Source organism: Lycium ferocissimum, chromosome 4 (assembly GCF_029784015.1).
Source record: "Lycium ferocissimum isolate CSIRO_LF1 chromosome 4, AGI_CSIRO_Lferr_CH_V1, whole genome shotgun sequence".
Classification (NCBI taxonomy): Eukaryota; Viridiplantae; Streptophyta; class Magnoliopsida; order Solanales; family Solanaceae; genus Lycium; species Lycium ferocissimum.
Window position 1 is genome coordinate 34,136,117 of NC_081345.1, and position 19,242 is coordinate 34,155,358.

Below are 19,242 nucleotides of genomic sequence, written 5' to 3' on the forward strand. Positions count from 1 at the left end.
GTTAGAGACTTAGGGGTGTACAAAGGAAACCGAGAAACTGTACCAAACCGATAATTCAAATTAAATTAAGAAAAAAACTCTACTAGTGGTGTGGTTTTAAAAAGAAAAATCTGAACACTATTGGTTTGATTTGATTTTAACTAAAAAAAGTCAAACCGAATCAAACCAACCCGACATTACATTTATAAAATTTCAAAAATATTTTATGTGTTATTTATGATGTAATTATAAATGTGTCTTAAACTTTTTCATAGTTTTTTGTCTTTTAACATATTATTTCAAGCTTAGAATTAGAATTTTGTATGATCCAATAAGTTTTATAGCCCATAGATATTAGTAACTCAAATAAAACTCAACAAAAATCAAATCAATACTAACGCTAACAAAAGAAATTCAATTCTAACACTAGAAATGACAATAAAGTTGGATATCTATTCTTTAGTTTTATATTAGTTTAGCATGAAAATACATAACTTAATATTTTTCTTTAATATCTAGTCATGTAATTAATACTTATTGGCCGTGCATATTTTAGGGTAAAAACTTATTTTAGGATGACTTAGTACTTTTAGATTATCACCATTTTTTCTATATGCCTTATAAATTAGCCGTATTTATTATAGCATGACTTAGTACTTTTATATTATGATCATTTTATTTTATGCAATTTCATTACTTTTTTTTGTTGAATATTTTAGTACAATGTATCTCTCATCACACATTTGGTGTTATTTTCTTAATAAATATCTTAATTAGATAATCATATCTTACTAGGACCAAAGAAATATTTGAAGTACAAGTTATATGTTTTGACTTTACCAGAAAAAAACCCAAAAACCCTGAACAACCCGAAAAAACCGAGAAAATTCGAGGTTGAAAAACCTGACTTTTGTTAGTTTGGTTTGGTCTTTAAAAAACCCAAACTAATCCGGTCCATGTACACCCCTAGTTAGAGGTGTCAAAACAGGCTGGCCTAAAGGGTTAGAGAGATTTAAATGGGTTAGGACGGGCTGACTATTTTTAAAAAAAGGACCTCTAAAATGGCGAAAGAGCACGGCCAAATTTAACTTTTTCATGGGCCGTCCTTTAAGATTTTTATTCTACCGAAATTGCATTCTCTAAGTGATTTTTTAGACAATCTAAACACTAAAAATCTACAATCTGAAACATAATTTTCTACTATACCATTCTTGCACGAACTCACATTACAGAAACAAAATAAAATCAAAAGAACAAACATAAATTACTATCTTTGTTCACTAATCCAAGTAACGTCCAAAAAAAAAAAATTAAACATAATATGATTTCTGAGACTAAAACATAACTCTAGTCTCCAATTTACTGCTTAATAGTTAGTACTTTCTCTTTTCTTTTCTTTTTTCATTAATTTCCATCTTTTTGCTTAACTCATAACTTTTTTAAAATTAACTAATTTATTATTTTTTCCCGACCTCAAGGGCTGGCCAATCTAAACATGAGGCTGGCGGGCCAAGAGAGGTTAAGCTATTCGCTTCTAAATGGATTAAGAAAATCTTAGACCAACATTACTTATATAAAGGGTTGGGTTGGCCTCGGCAGGCCAAGCTCATTTTGACAACTCTAAACGGCAGTGGTAAAATTAGCTAATGAAAAATAAAGACCCGTCCAATCTAAACTTGACACGTTAATGATTCGCTCATTAATTAACTTAACTCATTTTGAGAAGTCCATGCAATTCATGCTGAATATTTAACCCAATTGACCAAAGAGAAATCTTGTCAATTTTTTTTTTTTTTTGATATATAATTATCTATAAGTTATAACAAAGAGAACAAAAGTTTTATTAGGTAATTAAATAAATTATGAAAATCTAAAAAGAAATTAATATTTGATAAGAGTTGGGCGGGTTGGGCTATGACTCGATCTATCTCATAATAATAGCACGGGCTAGCCAGTATTTAATCTTGTAATTGAAAAATAATCATTGTTATAAAATTAAAAATTGCATAGTTGAATTTCCATGATAGTGTCGTACACACTTTCACCTATATATTATATAATCCATATATATATATATATATATTTTTCAATTATAGGGGCTGAAAAGTTGCTATTTATAAATTTACCTATCTATCTCAACTCAAAGTAATGTCAGTTCGGCCATTTATTAACTCAGTCCATTTTAACCCGATCAAATTCAGGCCAACATGTCCATTTGACACCCTGAGCGAAATTAAATGGAAAATCTCGTACTAATGTCTCCTATTTGTTTCGAAATGTATTTGCAAGACCAATTATGTTCACTAAATTAAATTGTTAGACTAGAAAATTCAATATCTTCATTTTAAAATTGTCACTTACTCGGTAAAGTCTCCTTCCGGCATCAGTTTCGCACACAAGAAATTAAAGAAATGACAGAAAGCAAGGAAATTAAATCATCATTAAACTAACTTTGATTGTGAGTCAAAGGGATAACAAGAAATTAAAGAAGACAAACAGAAAAGAGAACAATTGCAAAAGTGCATATTTCAGGTTCATAACCTTTCACTTATGTGATAGTGATGCACATGTGAGAGCTACAGAAACACTACCACGCTAGCTTCTAGACCCGCTAGTCATACAAAAGTTAATTGTGCCCCTTTTACAAATGTACTAATGTTAAATGGGATGAATCAGCTAGTTCTACCCAATTAAAAGCATAGACAAAAGTTATAGCCTATTTGATCAAGCTTATTTTTTTTTTCAAAAGTGCTTAATTTTTTTCAACAATTGTTTATGTTAAAAAAAGTGAGGTGTTTGGACAAGTTTTTGTGAGAAAACAAGTATTTTTGGAGAGTAGCAGAAACTGTTTTTCGCAAAAAGTAATTTTTTTGAAAAGCACTTTAAAAAAAAAATACTTTTCGAAAATTGTAGTTAAAGAAAATAAAAATTGACTCCTCAAGCTACACCTTCACATAAAATGAGTCGAAAGGAGTAATGGAGCCGTCTGGTCAAATTATTCACTTTTTTTAAAAAAAAAAAATCTTTCATTTTTTTCTCAAAATCAGTGTTTGGTTATAGAATTTTCAAATCCAATTACTTGGAGTTGGATTCCGAATTTGGAAAATGCTCTGAATCTATTTTCCAACTCGATCTTCACAAAAATACAAATAAAGTACTCTCTTCTCTCCTTTGCAAAAAATATAACCAAACGTACCTCCATCTTCAACTCCAACTTTATAAATTTCAAATAAAGTTAAAAAAAAAAAATGGAATCTATGGCCAAACTGTTGGGTATGCGAACGAAGTACCACATTGGTAGCTGAAAAGAAAAAGGAATTACTTATAAGGAGTTGGATACTTTTAATGATGTGAGGCCTTTTGGGAAAAAAAAAAAAAACCGATGCGAGGCTTGGCCCAAAATGGATAATATCACATCATATTAAGAGTATCTTTGGGCCGTTTAGCCCAATAACTGGTATCAGATCCAATGGTTTGGCGGGACAAGTATGAAGATGGCGGAGTGTGGCGTGGGGCCGGCTTAGTGCCTTTGCCCGTCTATGGGCAGGTTTACAACCTTTACCGTAAGCTTTGAAGACGCGTACACGACCTTTGGGATTCGGTATTGTAAATACTGCGACGATGTGGGTGGCACATTGACACGTTGAATCTCTGACCCGTAATGAGTCATGTGGAACTTAGTTAGAGGGGAAGATTGTTGGGTGTGCGAACAAAGTACCACATTGGTAGCTGAAAAGAAAAATGAGCCTACTTATAAGGAGTTGGATACTCTTAATGATGTGAGGCCTTTTGGGGAAAACCGTGCGGGCTTGGCCCAAAGCGGAGAATATCACATCATGTTAAGAGTATCTTTGGGCCATTTACCCAACACAAACGCCTACGTAGTTGCCACCGCAGCTAATTGTGAGATGAGGAGCCTAAATTCCTTAGTTCCTATTCGGTGTCCGATATCTATTTTGAAATCCACTTTATATTATGTAAAGCCTATTAATACTTGATTTCAGGGATCAAATCCAAGACTTCGGGCTCGAATTCAAGACCTCTAATGAAGAGCACGGACTCTGGCCGATAGGAGTCTAAAATATTAGTCATATATAGCTAGTGTACAAGATCAACTTGGCACTTCTTACCTTCCCCAACCTCTTTACAGCTCAAAGTGCTAGAAAAAAAGAAAGAAAAGGGGGACATCAAAAAGTCTAATCCAAAGATGTAATAGCGTGACACAATTCACAACTCAATTGCCTAGTGATCTATGACCATCTTATACAGTATTTATTATAGTTTTCTGCATCCTAGTTAAAAGTTTGATGTCACGAAGTGGATGCAATAAACATGGTCTAAGAGCTTTGTGATCTCTAGCTGATCATTTCCTTTTCTAGGACCTTCAATCAGCCTATTAGGTTACCTACTCCTAAGTCCTAAACTCCCCCTTAATATCACGCCTGCATGTTCTCTCTAGGCTTTTACATATATTTCACAAGCCTCCTAGGTTGGTTTCAAAGGTTAAAGAACTCCTGCACCAGAGAGCTTGGCTTTGATTCCTATAACAAAAAGAATCTTCCTATACTCAATCAATCATGCAAGCCTTCCCAAATTATTCTTGCTCATCCATATATAATTATGCATACTTTCAAATTTCAATTAATAGTGTTCAACTGACCATCCTTCACCGCTATTCTACTACAAGATATGATAGACTCTAAATTTATGTGAATGAGAATTTATTTAAAATAAATTCTTTCACATTTTCACTGTATGAAATAGGTAGATGTCAAAACAAATTATTAATGAAATATGATAAGAAAATTTCAAATCCTTTGTTATACTAGAGGAAATCATCTTTACCTTTGGTCGAAGTGGTAATAAATGATGATGATGATGATGACGACGACAGTTTTTACCAATTGAGATGACCACTATTACTGGCAGATAAGCCACTCATACAAGAATGGGACGTATCAACAATTTTCTCAACGTTAAAGGAACACCCACTTGTCTTCAGCAGAAACGGAAAAAAGGAGGATAAAACTTTGTCATTAGCATGTCAATTGTGAAAATTTTCAGTAAAGGGTTAATATTTATTCGCACTTGATGTTTACATCTAATCAAACAATTTAACTGTTGTAGTTAACGAAACGGGAAAAAACTCATATCCATGTTTTAAGTGATAATTGTGTGTATGAAAAAGACGCTTCATACATTTATTTGTTTGAGGTGATACCTTTACGTAAGCCTAATTCCGGTTTAGCCCGATTATGGGCCAAAGTTGTGAATGAGGACTGGCCCAGGCTTCCCCAGCCCAGTAAAGAGGGAAAGCCTCCTTTGGGCCGAACGAACCAACACAAGTCACTATTCACTGCACAACACTAGACTACACTACACTATACTTCTTGACTTTTTTTGCGCGGAATGTCCATCAAAGGCACTGGTCTTTAATTTTACCCCTCAAATTGTTGGTCTTTAATTTTTGTCCTTCACCTAAAACTCATAACTAAAAATTCCTTAACAAGTTTATGCTCGATTTTTAGTTAAGAACTCGATAACTCATTCAGAAATAAAAATAAAAAATCGCAAGTTAGGGTTTTGGATTCGCCAGGCGAGTTTTAGATAAAAACTATACTTTAAGGTAGAGTTTGAACCTTATGAGATAGAATTTGGGCAAAAGTCTATCTTAAGGGTTAAAACATGGTCTTTAATTTTTTTCTAGAATTTTGACTGAGGTTTGCCTTGAGACTCACTACTCACTACTACATTTTGGGTAAAAGCTTAATTTTACCCCTCAAATTGTTGGTCTTTAATTTTTGTCCTTTACCTAAAACTCATGAGTTCCAGGTTCGAACCCTAGTTCAGTCAAAAATTAAAAAAGAAAATCGCAAGTTAGAGTTTTGGATTTGCCAGGCGAGATTTAGATAAAAACTATACCTTAAGGTAGAGTTTGAACCTTATAAGTCAGAGTTTGGGCAAAAGTCTATTGCGAATTTTTTTTTTTTTCCACTAATCCGGGGTTCAAACTCAGAACTTTTGGATTTTCGGGAAAGGACAAAAATTAAAGACCAACAATTTGAGGACAAAAATTAAAGACCAGTGCCTTTGAAGGACAACCGTGCAACGGCATGATAATGTGTACCTTAATGTAAATATATTGCCTCTTCAAGGCCTGGGGAAATTTGAAGTTACTACACGTTAGTCATGGTTTCTATTGTTTTATGAATCTATAAGCTTTATCAGAGTTCATAGTGATCAACAAATGCTGAAATTAGATTCTTTTGTACTCTAGAATACTAGAATCTCTGTCCAAAAAATGCAAGTAGAAATATCTTTCTCCATCTTACCTAGTAGCAAAAAAGGAAACTAAGAGCACTCCTTTCTTTATGGAATTTGGTAAAGAGGAAAAATGCACTCAAGTATAATGCTAAAAGAAAAAAGAAAACAAATGAGTTAACTCTTTCTCTTTATAATTTCCAAATAAGAAAAAACATATCCTGATTTTATAAGGATTGACCCAATGTAAGAATTGCTTTGATTTCCACACAACAAATCAAACAAAAACAATATCCGTAGAAGGAAAAAAATTAGACTCTTCATCCACCATACTTGTTCCACATATCAACATAAAACCTCAAAGGCTTAGGGACAGCCATCCTCCATTTCTCCAAATCAGGCAATCCACCAGCAATAGCAACAGTACTATCTGCCTGTTTTCTATTTCCAAGATTCAACACATAAACCTCACCTTTAAAAATCTCATTCATTGCCTTTAATGTCTCTTCCATTATCAATTTCCCATCTTTTCTAATATCCTCTGGCTCTACACAACTCCCTCCCACATTCACCATTATCTTTCCACCTTTCTTCAACTTCCCTTTCAATTTTTCCCATGTTTGTGGGTCTTGAAGTTCAGGTATCAAACACCCTTTACTAAACAAATCAACTATAAGCCCTGAATATCCATCTTTCACACTAGCATTAAGTGCATTGCTAATGTAAATAAAAAGACGATCTTGGTACTTTTTTTCAATCTTGGAAAGCCCAAAATATTCTCTTCCAACTGAAACTACAGATGGGTCTAGTTCATAGCCATGGATGACACCTTGTGGGTATATTTCAAGAATCAATTTTGCAACCGACCCGGCTCCAAACCCGAGTATTCCTAATGGCCCAGGTGGTAATATTGGTGGAAGAGTTGCTAGAACATCGTAATAAGCGTTTGTGATTGACTTAAAGAGGAAAGATATGCTGTGGATGTTACCAGGTGCATCTAGAAGAAGAAGCCTGGAACCAGCTAATGGGTGGTCAGCTCTTCTAGAAACTTCTAGAACTCGGATGTAGTTGTGTCTTGACTTGAATTTGACTAGGGTTTTGACATGTTCAATTGGGATCCCGTCATCATCTTCTTGTTGTTGTTGTTGGCTTGTGGGAGTGATGTTTTTGTGGTTTGAAGCTTGGGTTTTGTGGGATTTGAGAGCTATGGGGTTTTGAGGTTCGTGGTGGATTTTGAAGATTATGGGTAGGGAAGAAAGAAGGAGGTGACATTGAAGTGAGGGTTGGGTTTGGATGGAGGTTTTGAAGTTTTGTGCTGCTAATAAATTCATGGCACCTCCCCAAATGTCTAAGTTGTTGGCAAAATGTATAAGTAGATTCTACTTTTTTGAAGCAAAAAAAAAAAAAAAAGGTGCCACTTTTGCCGTTTTGCGGGATAAGAAGTCCCTTAAATACAACTCATCTATAGGAAGGATTTTGAAGTTTTGGCGTTTGTTCTTGACTAACATTTTGAGAACAAGAATACAAGGAATTCATTGGAAAAATTACAATTTTTTAGTAACATATTCCGAAATCTACACGTAAATTGGTTAACGATTTACATTTAGGAAAAATAGATGCAAGTTTTCAAACAATCAAAGGACAACGAAACATATGTCCTCAAGGTATATTAATGAAGTTTCAAAGAGCCTTGTTATCTAAACATTTATAGGCAGTAAGGTTTCACCGTTTCAAGCTTTCGTGAGATGTAGTTGCCTGTGATATTTATAGCGGCTAAACGATACCGACTTAGAAGACTGATCAATGATCACCACCCTCTATTTAAGGAACCAAAATGATTAACCTAATCTCGTTCAAAGAAGAGACGAAACTATCATTGTGTCAAAAGTACATGGATAAATCCACAGTACTATACGGATAACTCACAGGACACACATAATTGTATCTTAGCAGCAGTATCCGTAAGAACATCGTGCCCTGTCTGTTTTGTGGTGCACATTTAACTCATCAATCACTAATCTAAAACCAACTAACTACAATCTACACTGTTAATCTCTTAACAAACACAAAACTGGAGCTCAGCCATAATACTCTATTTCCATATTCAAGCACGTATTTTCCCATATATGATTTTCTAGTTCCATTTTCAGCATAAGAGACATAAGAACAATTGCTCGAAGAGAGGGGAAGGTCACCATCGCTTGTACTTCCTACCCAGAAAAATTATCAGTCATTGCATTTGGGAAGATGTAGAAGAGCTTTGAACTAGGGACGATCATCAACCATGTCGTCTACATTGGCTTGGTCATCAACATCCCTGCATCAGAAGCCACAGCACTTCAGCTTTTTAAGGAAGGGAATTTTCATTTCATAAAAGCACTAAATCTTGCATATAAAATTTCTTTGTGATGCTTAATAAAAATCTTCTCTAAAGCCATGGTTGATTGAGGCTGGTCTCACAACATTCCGTTGCACATTACAAGTTAAGGCGCAAACCAAGTTAATAATAGTCAGCCAAATACCTGTGTCTTACGAAGTAAGGACTTCCCAATTAGGTTGCCTCAATTTTTCAAAGAACACATATATTTAAGCTTCACAGAAGTACTTAATGCAACTTGAGGCCATACCTCATGTCAGATGACTCTACTGGAGTAAGATTACTATCGGAACTTCGTTGTCTAGGCTTCTCATCTTCATCAGCATCAGACTCATAACCATCACCATTCCATATCCGTGGTTTTGGCCTTCGATCCATATCTTGCTCTTTCTGCAATCCAAATTTCTAGAATAAGATGGGGCTATACATGTAGTAATTTAATGATCAAGGCGCCACTAACCTCCTCCGGAACTTCTGTTGTAGAAGGAGTAGTTTGAAATGGCACACTAGGTGCATGAGGTAATTGTGAAAGTTGCTCAAGCAATAAGTTCCTGCAGCCACCAAGTATTTATGTCAAGTAATGTCTAAAGAATTGTCAATTTACTCTATAGAAGAAAAAAAGGAACGAGGGGAAATAATTGCCCCTGAGTTTAGCCGTTGCTTGAAGAAGAACGAGAGGAACTTATGGATAGAGAGAAAATGTACTTCTCGGCATATTATTTCAAAAATATGCATAAAGAGTAAATAGTTGCCCGTCATTAACAAAAAATAAACAGAAACAACCGATGTTCTTGCTCTGATTAGGATCGTATTATACTAGTATAATCTAGTCGTTACAGATAGAATAGCAGAATCTGTCTCATATACACCACTGAGGCATCAATTTGATGGTAATCTACTATCAACTAAGGTCACCTGTCGAAAAGTAAAAGAAAATGAACATAATTTTGTTCAGCACCAACAGAATGCATAAAATGCACTAGGAAAAGGTCGTTTAACAAACATGTTGCAAGATATATTAGGTTAGCATATGTGAGAGCTGCTGATGGGAATTCCCTCAAACTACAGGAAGTAGTACAATGGTCAAATTACCTGATCTTCTCCAAATCCCTAGGTGAATTTTGATTCTCCATGGGGTGTGGTTCAACATGAAGAGTATAATCTGGGCCAAAATACTCATAATATTCATTGTAAGGCAATTTATTTTCAGGTTCTACCCCAACTGCGACTGCTGTCTGCAACAAAGGAAAGCAGTTGAAACTTAGCACATATTCTGAAACAAATAGTAGTAATAGATAGAGAATCTGAAAAGCAGGTGCAAACGAACAAGATGGGAAGACGAGAGAGAGACCTCATAGCACCAGCACCTAGCGACATTTCTTATAGTATAACCTCCACCGCCCAGTACCATCAGAGGGACATTGAAGGATCTGAGGAATCTAAGGCAGTCGGCATGGCCCTTGACAGACAAGTTGAAACAACCCAACCTGTCTCCAGCCAGTGAATCGGCCCCACATTGGAGAACAACAGCATCAGGTTGGTAGACCTCCATGACTTTTTGTATTGTGGGTTGAAATAGTCTACTGAAACTTTCATCGTCCATCCCATCATTTAATGGGACATTTAGGGCATAGTACTTCCCTTGATTTGCACCAATGTCTTTGATATGCCCTGTACCAGGAAAGAAGTCCCCAAACTTATGGAAAGACACTGTCATGACTCTATCCGTGGTGAAAAAAGCCTCCTCAACACCATCTCCGTGATGAATATCAATGTCTATATACAATACACGCTGCAGAGCAATACTCAACATTTCAGAGGAAGAGTAACTCAAAGCAAGCTCTAGTCAAGGCTAAAGATTGAATCAAAGGAAAAGATGTTGCAAACCTACAGCTTATACTTGTATGCAACTGCGTTCACACTACAATTAGCCAGATTCTATAAGTGATATATTTCATAAGAAGAGAAATAATGATTGATCAAGACTAACTAAGTTCCACTTCCTAGAAGTCTTAGAGATGTACTAAAACAAGAGGAATTCTAACAAATAATGTGTACATATATTTGGAACTAGATTGTAACTTGAGGTCGTAACGTGTCAATATTTCTTTTGATTGATCCTTATGAATTGCTAAATGCTTCCACAGAGATGGAACAGATCTGCCCCAGCTAATACAAGGAAAATAGTCAGGTTTTCATATTTCTTCAGAATAAATTTGGCAAAGTCAAATTCAAGTTTATAGGTATTCCATAGTCCATAACATTTACTCCCTTCACATCAAACTTTTCTGAAGTTACACCAAATGCTACGATCTGAACCAGCCAATCCACAAGGATATGAATCATGGGCATCATGCTTACCTTTAGTTGGCTTCTTCATACTCCTCAAAATGGTTTACCAGAAACTTATACACAAGGGCAGGGCCACATACCATATTGACACCCAAAATTTTATTAACGAAAGTCCAAAGCACCCTTATTAAGTACATGATGGTACCATCACTTCTATTCCATAGTTCAATAAAACGTCCAATCCCGATCACCCTCACCCAAAATAGGGTGTACAAGATGGTCTCATCTCACCTAAAACTATATTGTGGATTACACTCATGTACTCCATTCTGACAGCCATCAGGAAATATATATTACCACAAGAAAAAAAGAAAAAGAAAAAAAAAGGAAGAGAGAGAATGATAAATGAAAACCAGATTAAACACATGTTTCAAACCTTTAAGGGTGTGTTTGGAATGGAGGAAAACGTTTTCTTGAAAACGTTTCGAATTTTCTCGGAAAACAAGTTCCTTAAAAATTAGGAAAACGTTAAAAATGAGGAAAATGACTTCCCTAATGGAAGTGGGGAAAGCAAGTTCCATAAATGTCTCTTCCCCACTCACCCAACACCCCCAATCCCCACCCCTTGATCATCCCACCCCCGCGACCCCCGAACGCCCACTACCCACCCCATCCCACCCGCATAGTGTTTTGCTAGATTATATATAGATGGTCTTGGTATAATGGTTTTTTGCTTGCTTAACGAAACAACAACAACAACAACAATCCAGTGAAATCCCACAACGTGGGGTCTGGGGAGGGCAGAGTATACGCAGACCTTACTCCTACCAATGTAGGACGGCTGTTTCCAAAAGACCCTCGGCTCAATAAAAAGCATAAAAAGAGGTCAGATAAGGCCAAGAAATTCAAAGCGATATAGAAATGAAAATAACGAAAGCGACTAAGCCATGATGAAGCAGTTTGCAAAGGGGCAATAGCTATCACAGATAAAATAAGATAATCAAAGTACAGGAAATAACAGATAGTAGCCGAAATCAAAGCACAAGAAATTATATCGCGATAATGCGACTACTAATATGAAAGGATAGACGATATTATCTACTAGCCTTCTACCTTAATCTGAGTAACACTAGAAAATAATTAGAAACCCGCTTGTTTTCCCATAAAACAAAACATTTTCTAGGAAAACATGTTTTCCCTGGAAGAAAATGTTTTCATAATTTGAATTGAAAGTGTCTAATAGGAACATTTTATCATGTGTTCAAGTGCTCAATTGAAACAAGATATAGTTCGAGTGTCTAAATGAAATTTGCTAGCAAGTTTGATGGGCTGTCCATGTATTAAGCCAAAAAAAAAAAAAAGGAACGAAATATGATTGAACACAATGTATATCTGCACTTATTATTTCAAAATTGATTAAAGAGCAAAGAGTTAAGCATCAGAAACATAGAAACATAGAGGTATAGCACTGTAATCAAATGCAATATCAAACACTTTAGCACAAAGTTCGGCAAGTACACAATTATGTATCAATTCAAAATGTAAAGAAACAACTAAAATAAAATAAAAAATTGAAAGTCTTAAGCGCATGTTCTCATACGCCCATTACATAGACAAGTTAACCAACTAAAATATATCACCTCCTTTAATTATACGCATTCGCCTCAATAAGCCGTAAAACCTCATGCATTTTCTAATTGATGCTGATGTGTATAATCAAAGGATGGGATATATTTTATGTGATTAACAACTTATTTACGTAATGAGCACTTGTGAACACCTACATAACAAGAAATATTTTATCATGTATTCAGGTGCTCAATTAAAACAGGACATAATTCGAGTGTCTAAATGAAATTATACATCAATTCAAAATGTAAAGAAACAACTAAAATTACAAAAAAAAAAAAAAAAAAAATGAAAATCTTTAGCGCATATTCTCAAACGCCCATTACATAGACAAGTTAACCAGTTAAAATATATCACCTCCTTTAATTATACGCATTAGCCTCAATAAGCCGTAAAACCTCGTGCACGTTCTAAATGAGGTATATTTTATGTGATTAATAACTTATTTACATAATGAGCGCCTGTGAACCCACACATTACGTTTTCCAAAGTGTCTAATAGAAACAGGACATAGTTCGAATGTCTAATAGAAACCGGACATAGCTCGAGTGTCTAAATGAAATTATTCATCAATTCAAAACGTAAAGAAACAACGAGAATACTTAATAGAGAGTAAAAAAGTGTATACCCTGTGGACTTTGAGGAGCTCAAGTATACCAAGAACAATATCATTAACATAACAAAAACCAGAAGCTTCACTTTTCTTTGCATGGTGAAGCCCACCAGCCCAATTAATAGTAATATCAGCATCTTGTCTATTAAGCTTAACAGCAGCACCAATAGATCCACCAGCACTCGCTTGACAAAACCCGAAAAGCCCATCAAAAACAGGACAATCCTCACCCACATTAAAGCGCTTGAGATGACGCGCGTGTGTATGGTCATGTAACGTCTCAGGCGAAACCGAAGCAAGGAAGTCAACATAATCAGGCGCGTGGAATCGACGTATGTCATCAGCACGCGCCGGGAAAGGACGGTTTATTTCCATACGACGGTGGAGATAGTAGTGTACGATGAGATTATGGGCCATACGGATACGGTGAGGTTTCATTGGATGACCTTGACCGTAGTAGTAGTCACCGATTGTGGGTTCGTAGAAGTATGACACGCGCCGCTTCTTTGCGTCTGTGCCGGTTGATGGAAGCGACGCGCCGCCGTCTACGGTGGAGGAGTCCATTAGGCCACACTACTTTTGGGCTCGGAGTGATGAAATTGGGTTTGCTTTGTTTCCTCTTTGATTTCTATGAGACTACTCGCAGTCTAATGAGTCCAGCAGATGCTATTAACTTACTTATAAGGGAAGGAGAACGACCCGACCGTCTCATTTTATATGGGATAATTTACAAAAATAGACCCAATAGTCTTTAACTTATAATCCACTTCAAAAAAGTTTCAAAACTAGCCTATGCTTAAGAAAATCCATTGACCAAAATTTATGTTGCTAATTGCGCATAGGTTGAGAATATAAAGTAGTTTTGCTTATGAGGTAGGGGTTCGGGATATTTCAACTAGCCAAACACAGTAAACTTGATCAACTGGCCATATGTTCTGCCTCATATTTAGTTAAATATTTACAAGTTGTGATAGATGAGCAAGATTTGACATTATTCATTCTACTTATTATATTAACTAGTTTTATTATTCAAGATAAAAAAATAGATATTTTAAATTAAAGAATTTCCAAATAAGTATATTTTCAATATCTAAAAGTAAAATTTTCATTTCATTCCTTTAATATTTTAACTTCTGAATTCGATCAAACCCGTAGCCGACACTCTAACTCCGCCCTGCTTTAAACTTGTTTTGTGTTGAAAAAATGAATATAGTTGACCAAACAAGAGATTTTAAAGATAGCCAGATCTTGACTGATAACACTATCTTTATTTTCAACACTATATGACATCTATAATTTTAAAACTATCTGAAAATTATTTTAATAATAGCTTTTTAAACACATATGAGCTCATTAAAGTATAAATATAAATTCAAAAAAATGCTTACATGTAAGTAAACGAATTTTCAAGAAATCTTCAAATACAAATATAAAGTAAAAGAAATGCCTACATGCAAAAATCTATAATAAGCAACAAATGAAAAAGGAGAAAATGAAAGAGCAATAAGAAGCAAGAATCTAGCAAAGACATGAATTTTTTTTAGGTTAATAGATTAGTCTATAGAAGAAAGTAATAGGAAAATAAAGTGCAATGGATGTGGTTGTTCCTCCCTTAACCAGGGGTCTTAGGTTCGAACCTGGGTTTGGGAAAATTCTTATTAGGGAGCGCTTCCCTGAACGGACCCTGCGCGACGCAAATCCAGATTAATCGTGCTCCAATGTGGATATCGGACACCAGATAGGAAATTAAAAAAAAAAAAATTAGGGTAGGAGGTTCGACAACTTTTGAAATGTCAACCATAACTACAAAAAACAAATTTAACTTTAAAAAATAAGATTATGACCTACAAGTAATTAATTGAAAATTTTGACATTTTATTGAAAACTTTTGTGAGGACTACAAAAGCCCATTGATTGTCTCTTATATATAGTAGTAAATTGAGGGACAACTTGTTTTATAGATTTGTTTTTTAGTTTTATGATTTTTTTATAAGAGATTTTTATTTTTACACAATAAGAGATCTTTGCAGAATTATTTTCTTCTATTCAAATTGTAAAGGATCATGTTCATCATTTCCTCGTTAAATTGGTCACGCGAAGTACTGAAAAAAATTGCTTGTGTTGTTTAATTATTCACAACTTTTTCTTCCACTCTGTAAAAAAAATAATCATTCTTAGCTCCCATTTGGCCATAGATTTTGGGAGCATATTTTGAAGATTTGTTTTCAAATCTCAAATTCTGGCTCAAATATGTTTTTGGACGAAGATCAATGTTCTGGCCTTTTAAAAACTACGCCAAACTTTTATATTTTATAAAAAATAAAAAAAATAAAAAAATCTCATCTATTTATGACCCAACTAATTTTATCTACCATGTTCCTCCATTAAAGTCGTATCTATCATATTTTTACAATTAAAGCAGTATCTTCTATAAAGTGAGCGAGCTAAGCTAGTTACTGGCATTTTTTTTTCTTGAACGGATGGATCTTTGTATTGTAATTTGAATTGAAGTAGCTAGTAAGTGTGTTATTAGCAATTTTTATTAAAATATCATGTTCTGCATAATCCGGGATTAGCAAGTATGTATGTTTTGTATGGTTGGGTAGTCTTGATAGTTTTTAGAACTTATGGGTAGAAGTAATGTTTCATATTTTTCAAAACAAAAAGGGAAATATATTTGAAAAACCATGGCCAAACACATTTTCAAAACTTGAAAAACTTCACCCAAATCAAGTTTTTTTTTTTTTAGGAATCTATGACCAAACGCTAGCTTATAATCCATAAAATAATATTCTATGTAGTAGTGTACGATGAGATTGTGGGGCATACGGAAACGGTGAGGCTTCATTGGATGACCTTAACTGTAGTAATAGTCACCGATTGTGGGTTCGTAGAAGTATGAGACGCGCCGCTTCTTTGCGCCGGTGCCAGTGGATGGAAGCGATGCGCCGCCGTCTAGGTGGAGGAGTCCATTAGGCCACGAATTTGAGCTCGGGACTGATAGTGATGGTGAAATTGGGTTTAGTTTCCTCTTTGATTTCTATGAGACTCGCAAGTCTACTAAGTCCAAGAGAATGACACGAGAAAAATAGTTTCGGCAATTCGCAGGAATGCCCTTATTTCGGGGTGGTCTTAATTTTTTGCCCCTCAAATTGCTGGTCTTTAATTTTTGCCCTTCGACTAAAAAAGTGCCAAAAATGTCCTAACATTCTAGGTTCGAACCCCAACTGAGTAAAAAAAAAATAAAATTACAAGGCAAGATTTTATAGCAAACTATGCCTATTCGGGGTAAAGTTATGTCTTATGGGCATAACTTCTGTAGTATCCCAATAGAGTTTTAAAAAAAAAAAAAAAATTGCAAGGCACGGTTTAACAGCAAACTATGCCTATTCGGGATAAAGTTATGTCTTAAGGCATAATTCTGTAGAAATTAAGTTATCCTGCATAATTATTCCTTAAGGCTTAGTTTTTATATAGAAGTTATGCCTTAATCCTTGTCCAACATAGTTCTGTAGGATACTACATAAGTTATGCCTTAGGCATAACTTTACCCCGAATAGGAATTGTTTCAATGAAAATCTTGGCTTGCGAATTTTTATTTTTTTTACTCTGCTGGGGTTCGAACGCGAATCTCTAATTTAGCAGACGCGCGAATAAGGGTACTTTGACCCATAAATTTTGATTAAAGAAGAAGTAGGGACAAAAATTAAAGATCACCAATTTGAGGGGGAAAATTAAAGACCAATACATATGAAGGGAAATCCGCATAATATTTTGAAATAGTCTGTCTCCTTTTATATGGGGCAATTTACAAGAATAACCCAATTGGACGCAAACTTTTAACCCATTTCAGTTTTTTTTTTTTTTTTTTTAAATAGCCTCTGTTATGTAAAAGGTTGAGTGTGTAAAAGTTGTCCCTGAACGGGTATTATCACATGCATTTGGTCTCATATTTTGGGGGTAATATATATATTTTGATTTTCACTTATGAGGCAGGAGTTCAGGGCATTTCAATATCAGACATAGTGAACCTGCTCAATTAGTCAAAAGTTCTGCCCCATATACAAAATGTTGGTTGTGTTGCACAAGTTATGATGGACCAGCAAGATTTGATACTATTCATTTAGCCTATCTATCGTGCTAACTTGGTCATAAGTTGTGTATTGTATTGACAGAAGTTGCTTGTGTTGTTCAATCGTTCATAATTTTTTCATCCACCTTATAAAGAGTCATTCTTATAATTCAACAACATACCCAGTGGAATCCCATAATGTGAAGTTTGGGGAGAGTAAAGTGTACGCAGACCTTACCCCTACTTAGGAAGATAGGGAGGTTGTTTCCAAAGGACCTCGGCTCAAGAGAAAGCATGGCAAAAAAAAAGTCAAATAAGGACAAGCAATTTAAAGCAGTATGAAAATGAAAATACCGAAAGAGAAAAAAAACCATGATAAAATGGTGTGAAAAAAAAAAGGAGCAGTAGATAACAACATAAATCAAAGGACAAGAAACTATAGGGCAAAACTGCGACTATTAGTACAAAGGAATAAGCGGTACTACCTACTAGCCTTTTACCCTAATATGCGTCCTCCATAACCTCCTATCTAAGGTCATGTCCTTGGTGAGTTGGAACTTCGCCATGTCCTGTCTAATCACCCTTCTCCAATATTTCTTCGGCCTACTTCTACTCCTCCTGAAACCGTCCATAACCAACCTCTCACACCTCCGCACTGGAGCATCGGGGTCTCTCCTCTTCACATGCCCAAACCATCTCAGCCTTACTTCCCGCATCTTGTCCTCCACCGAGGCCACTCCCACTTTGTCCCCCATCAGTCATTCTTATAATTCACAAAATAATATAATTCACAAAATAATATCTTACACCTTTTAACAGAAAGTATACATTAGTAGTAAATTATTATTGAAAAATATTGTTGAATTTGATCGATGATTAAACAATAAGAACTTTTTATTAAAAAAAAAAAAGTCAGTCAATACAATCGAAATTCTTGTCCAATAGACAACACATTTTATTATCTTCACTAATTATAACTTATTGAAATGTCCCGAACTTCCTCCTAACAAACATTGACTTGCCAATATGTGCTAACAGTTCAAACATGAAAGTCAAGTCTCACATCAGGCCATGAAAGAAAAGTTTCAACTAAATTGCCAAGCCGGCCTTGTAGGTTAAGCATCAAATGAACCCCATTCATTTCTTTTTCCTAATCAATCCAAAAACAAAGAAAACAAGCCCTCCCTTCTCTTCGACGAGGTCAATCTCTCTCTTCCTTTCAATTCAAAACATCCTTAAAAATTCATACACACAATCATTGCAGCTATGTCTTCCTTTCATGTTTGAGCTGGTGGCACGTATCAGCAAGGGCTTTAATGGCTTTAGGCTTATAGTCGCCAAAGTGTCTTAAAATAATAAAAGCTCTTATACAATTATGAACATATATATGGTTATAAATCTATCTCATTAAAAATAAAATGAAAGTTTAAAGCTAAGCTGCATATAAATTTTAAAAAGAAAATGTATTATCCTTTTTTGAATATGCTATAAGAAAAATGTGTCAAACAAAATAAAACAGAGGAAGTACTAGTCGTTTAGAGACCCCCTTTATGGACTTGTTGGCAGTAAGAAGCTAGTACAATTTACTTTAAAATTTTGGCGAATTAAGAGGTCGAAATCCTTTCTAGTTCATCAATATAGGAGTTATTTACGGTGGATCAATATATATTGGGTACGTAATTTTACAAAACTTTTATGAATCAGATCAACTCTAGCTCTAATATGATACAGTTTGGTATTCCACATGCTAATTGAGTATCAATTATACTTCAATTAAACTCTCCCATAACAATCTATATAATCAAGACTAATTGGGACCACATTTCAGTTGCTGGCAAACTATTTGAAAGAAATTTTGTGCATGAATGAAAAAAACAAAAGCGAAAGAATCATCGTCTGCAGTAAGTAGTTGACATAATTATTGATAACATGTGCCTGGTCAAATAATTACATCTTAAACTTCAAACAAAGGTTATTATCCTTATTATAAGGTGTTTGAGTACTTTGGGGTTTTAACAT

At 35.0% G+C, this 19,242-nt stretch overlaps 2 protein-coding genes across 2 annotated transcripts; both read right to left on the reverse strand.

Moving 5' to 3' along the window:
• Window positions 1-6,413: 6,413 nt before the first annotated feature.
• Window positions 6,414-7,943, reverse strand: LOC132052461 (uncharacterized). The gene has a single exon (XM_059444008.1). The coding sequence runs from the start codon at window positions 7,569-7,571 to the stop codon at window positions 6,561-6,563; it is 1,011 nt and encodes a 336-aa protein (XP_059299991.1). The 5' UTR covers window positions 7,572-7,943; the 3' UTR covers window positions 6,414-6,560.
• Window positions 7,944-8,091: 148 nt separating this feature from the next.
• Window positions 8,092-13,843, reverse strand: LOC132052460 (histone deacetylase 6). Its single transcript, XM_059444007.1, has 6 exons — window positions 13,167-13,843; window positions 9,969-10,409; window positions 9,710-9,852; window positions 9,078-9,168; window positions 8,868-9,007; window positions 8,092-8,557 (listed from the first exon to the last, which is right to left on the reverse strand). The coding sequence occupies exons 1-6, from the start codon at window positions 13,713-13,715 to the stop codon at window positions 8,506-8,508; spliced, it is 1,416 nt and encodes a 471-aa protein (XP_059299990.1). The 5' UTR covers window positions 13,716-13,843; the 3' UTR covers window positions 8,092-8,505.
• Between the last annotated feature and the right edge of the window lie 5,399 nt (window positions 13,844-19,242).

Excerpts from the sequence above, each read along its gene's own strand:
- LOC132052460 (XM_059444007.1), bottom strand. The coding sequence starts at position 13,715 with ATGGACTCCTCCACCGTAGACGGCGGCGCGTCGCTTCCATCAACCGGC. Across the intron at positions 9,853-9,968 it reads CTAGGTGCTGGTGCTATGAG|ACAGCAGTCGCAGTTGGGGT; the intron begins GTCTCTCTCTCG and ends CCTTTGTTGCAG. Across the intron at positions 8,558-8,867 it reads GTAGAGTCATCTGACATGAG|GGATGTTGATGACCAAGCCA; the intron begins GTATGGCCTCAA and ends CTTCTGATGCAG.
- LOC132052461 (XM_059444008.1), bottom strand. The coding sequence starts at position 7,571 with ATGAATTTATTAGCAGCACAAAACTTCAAAACCTCCATCCAAACCCAA.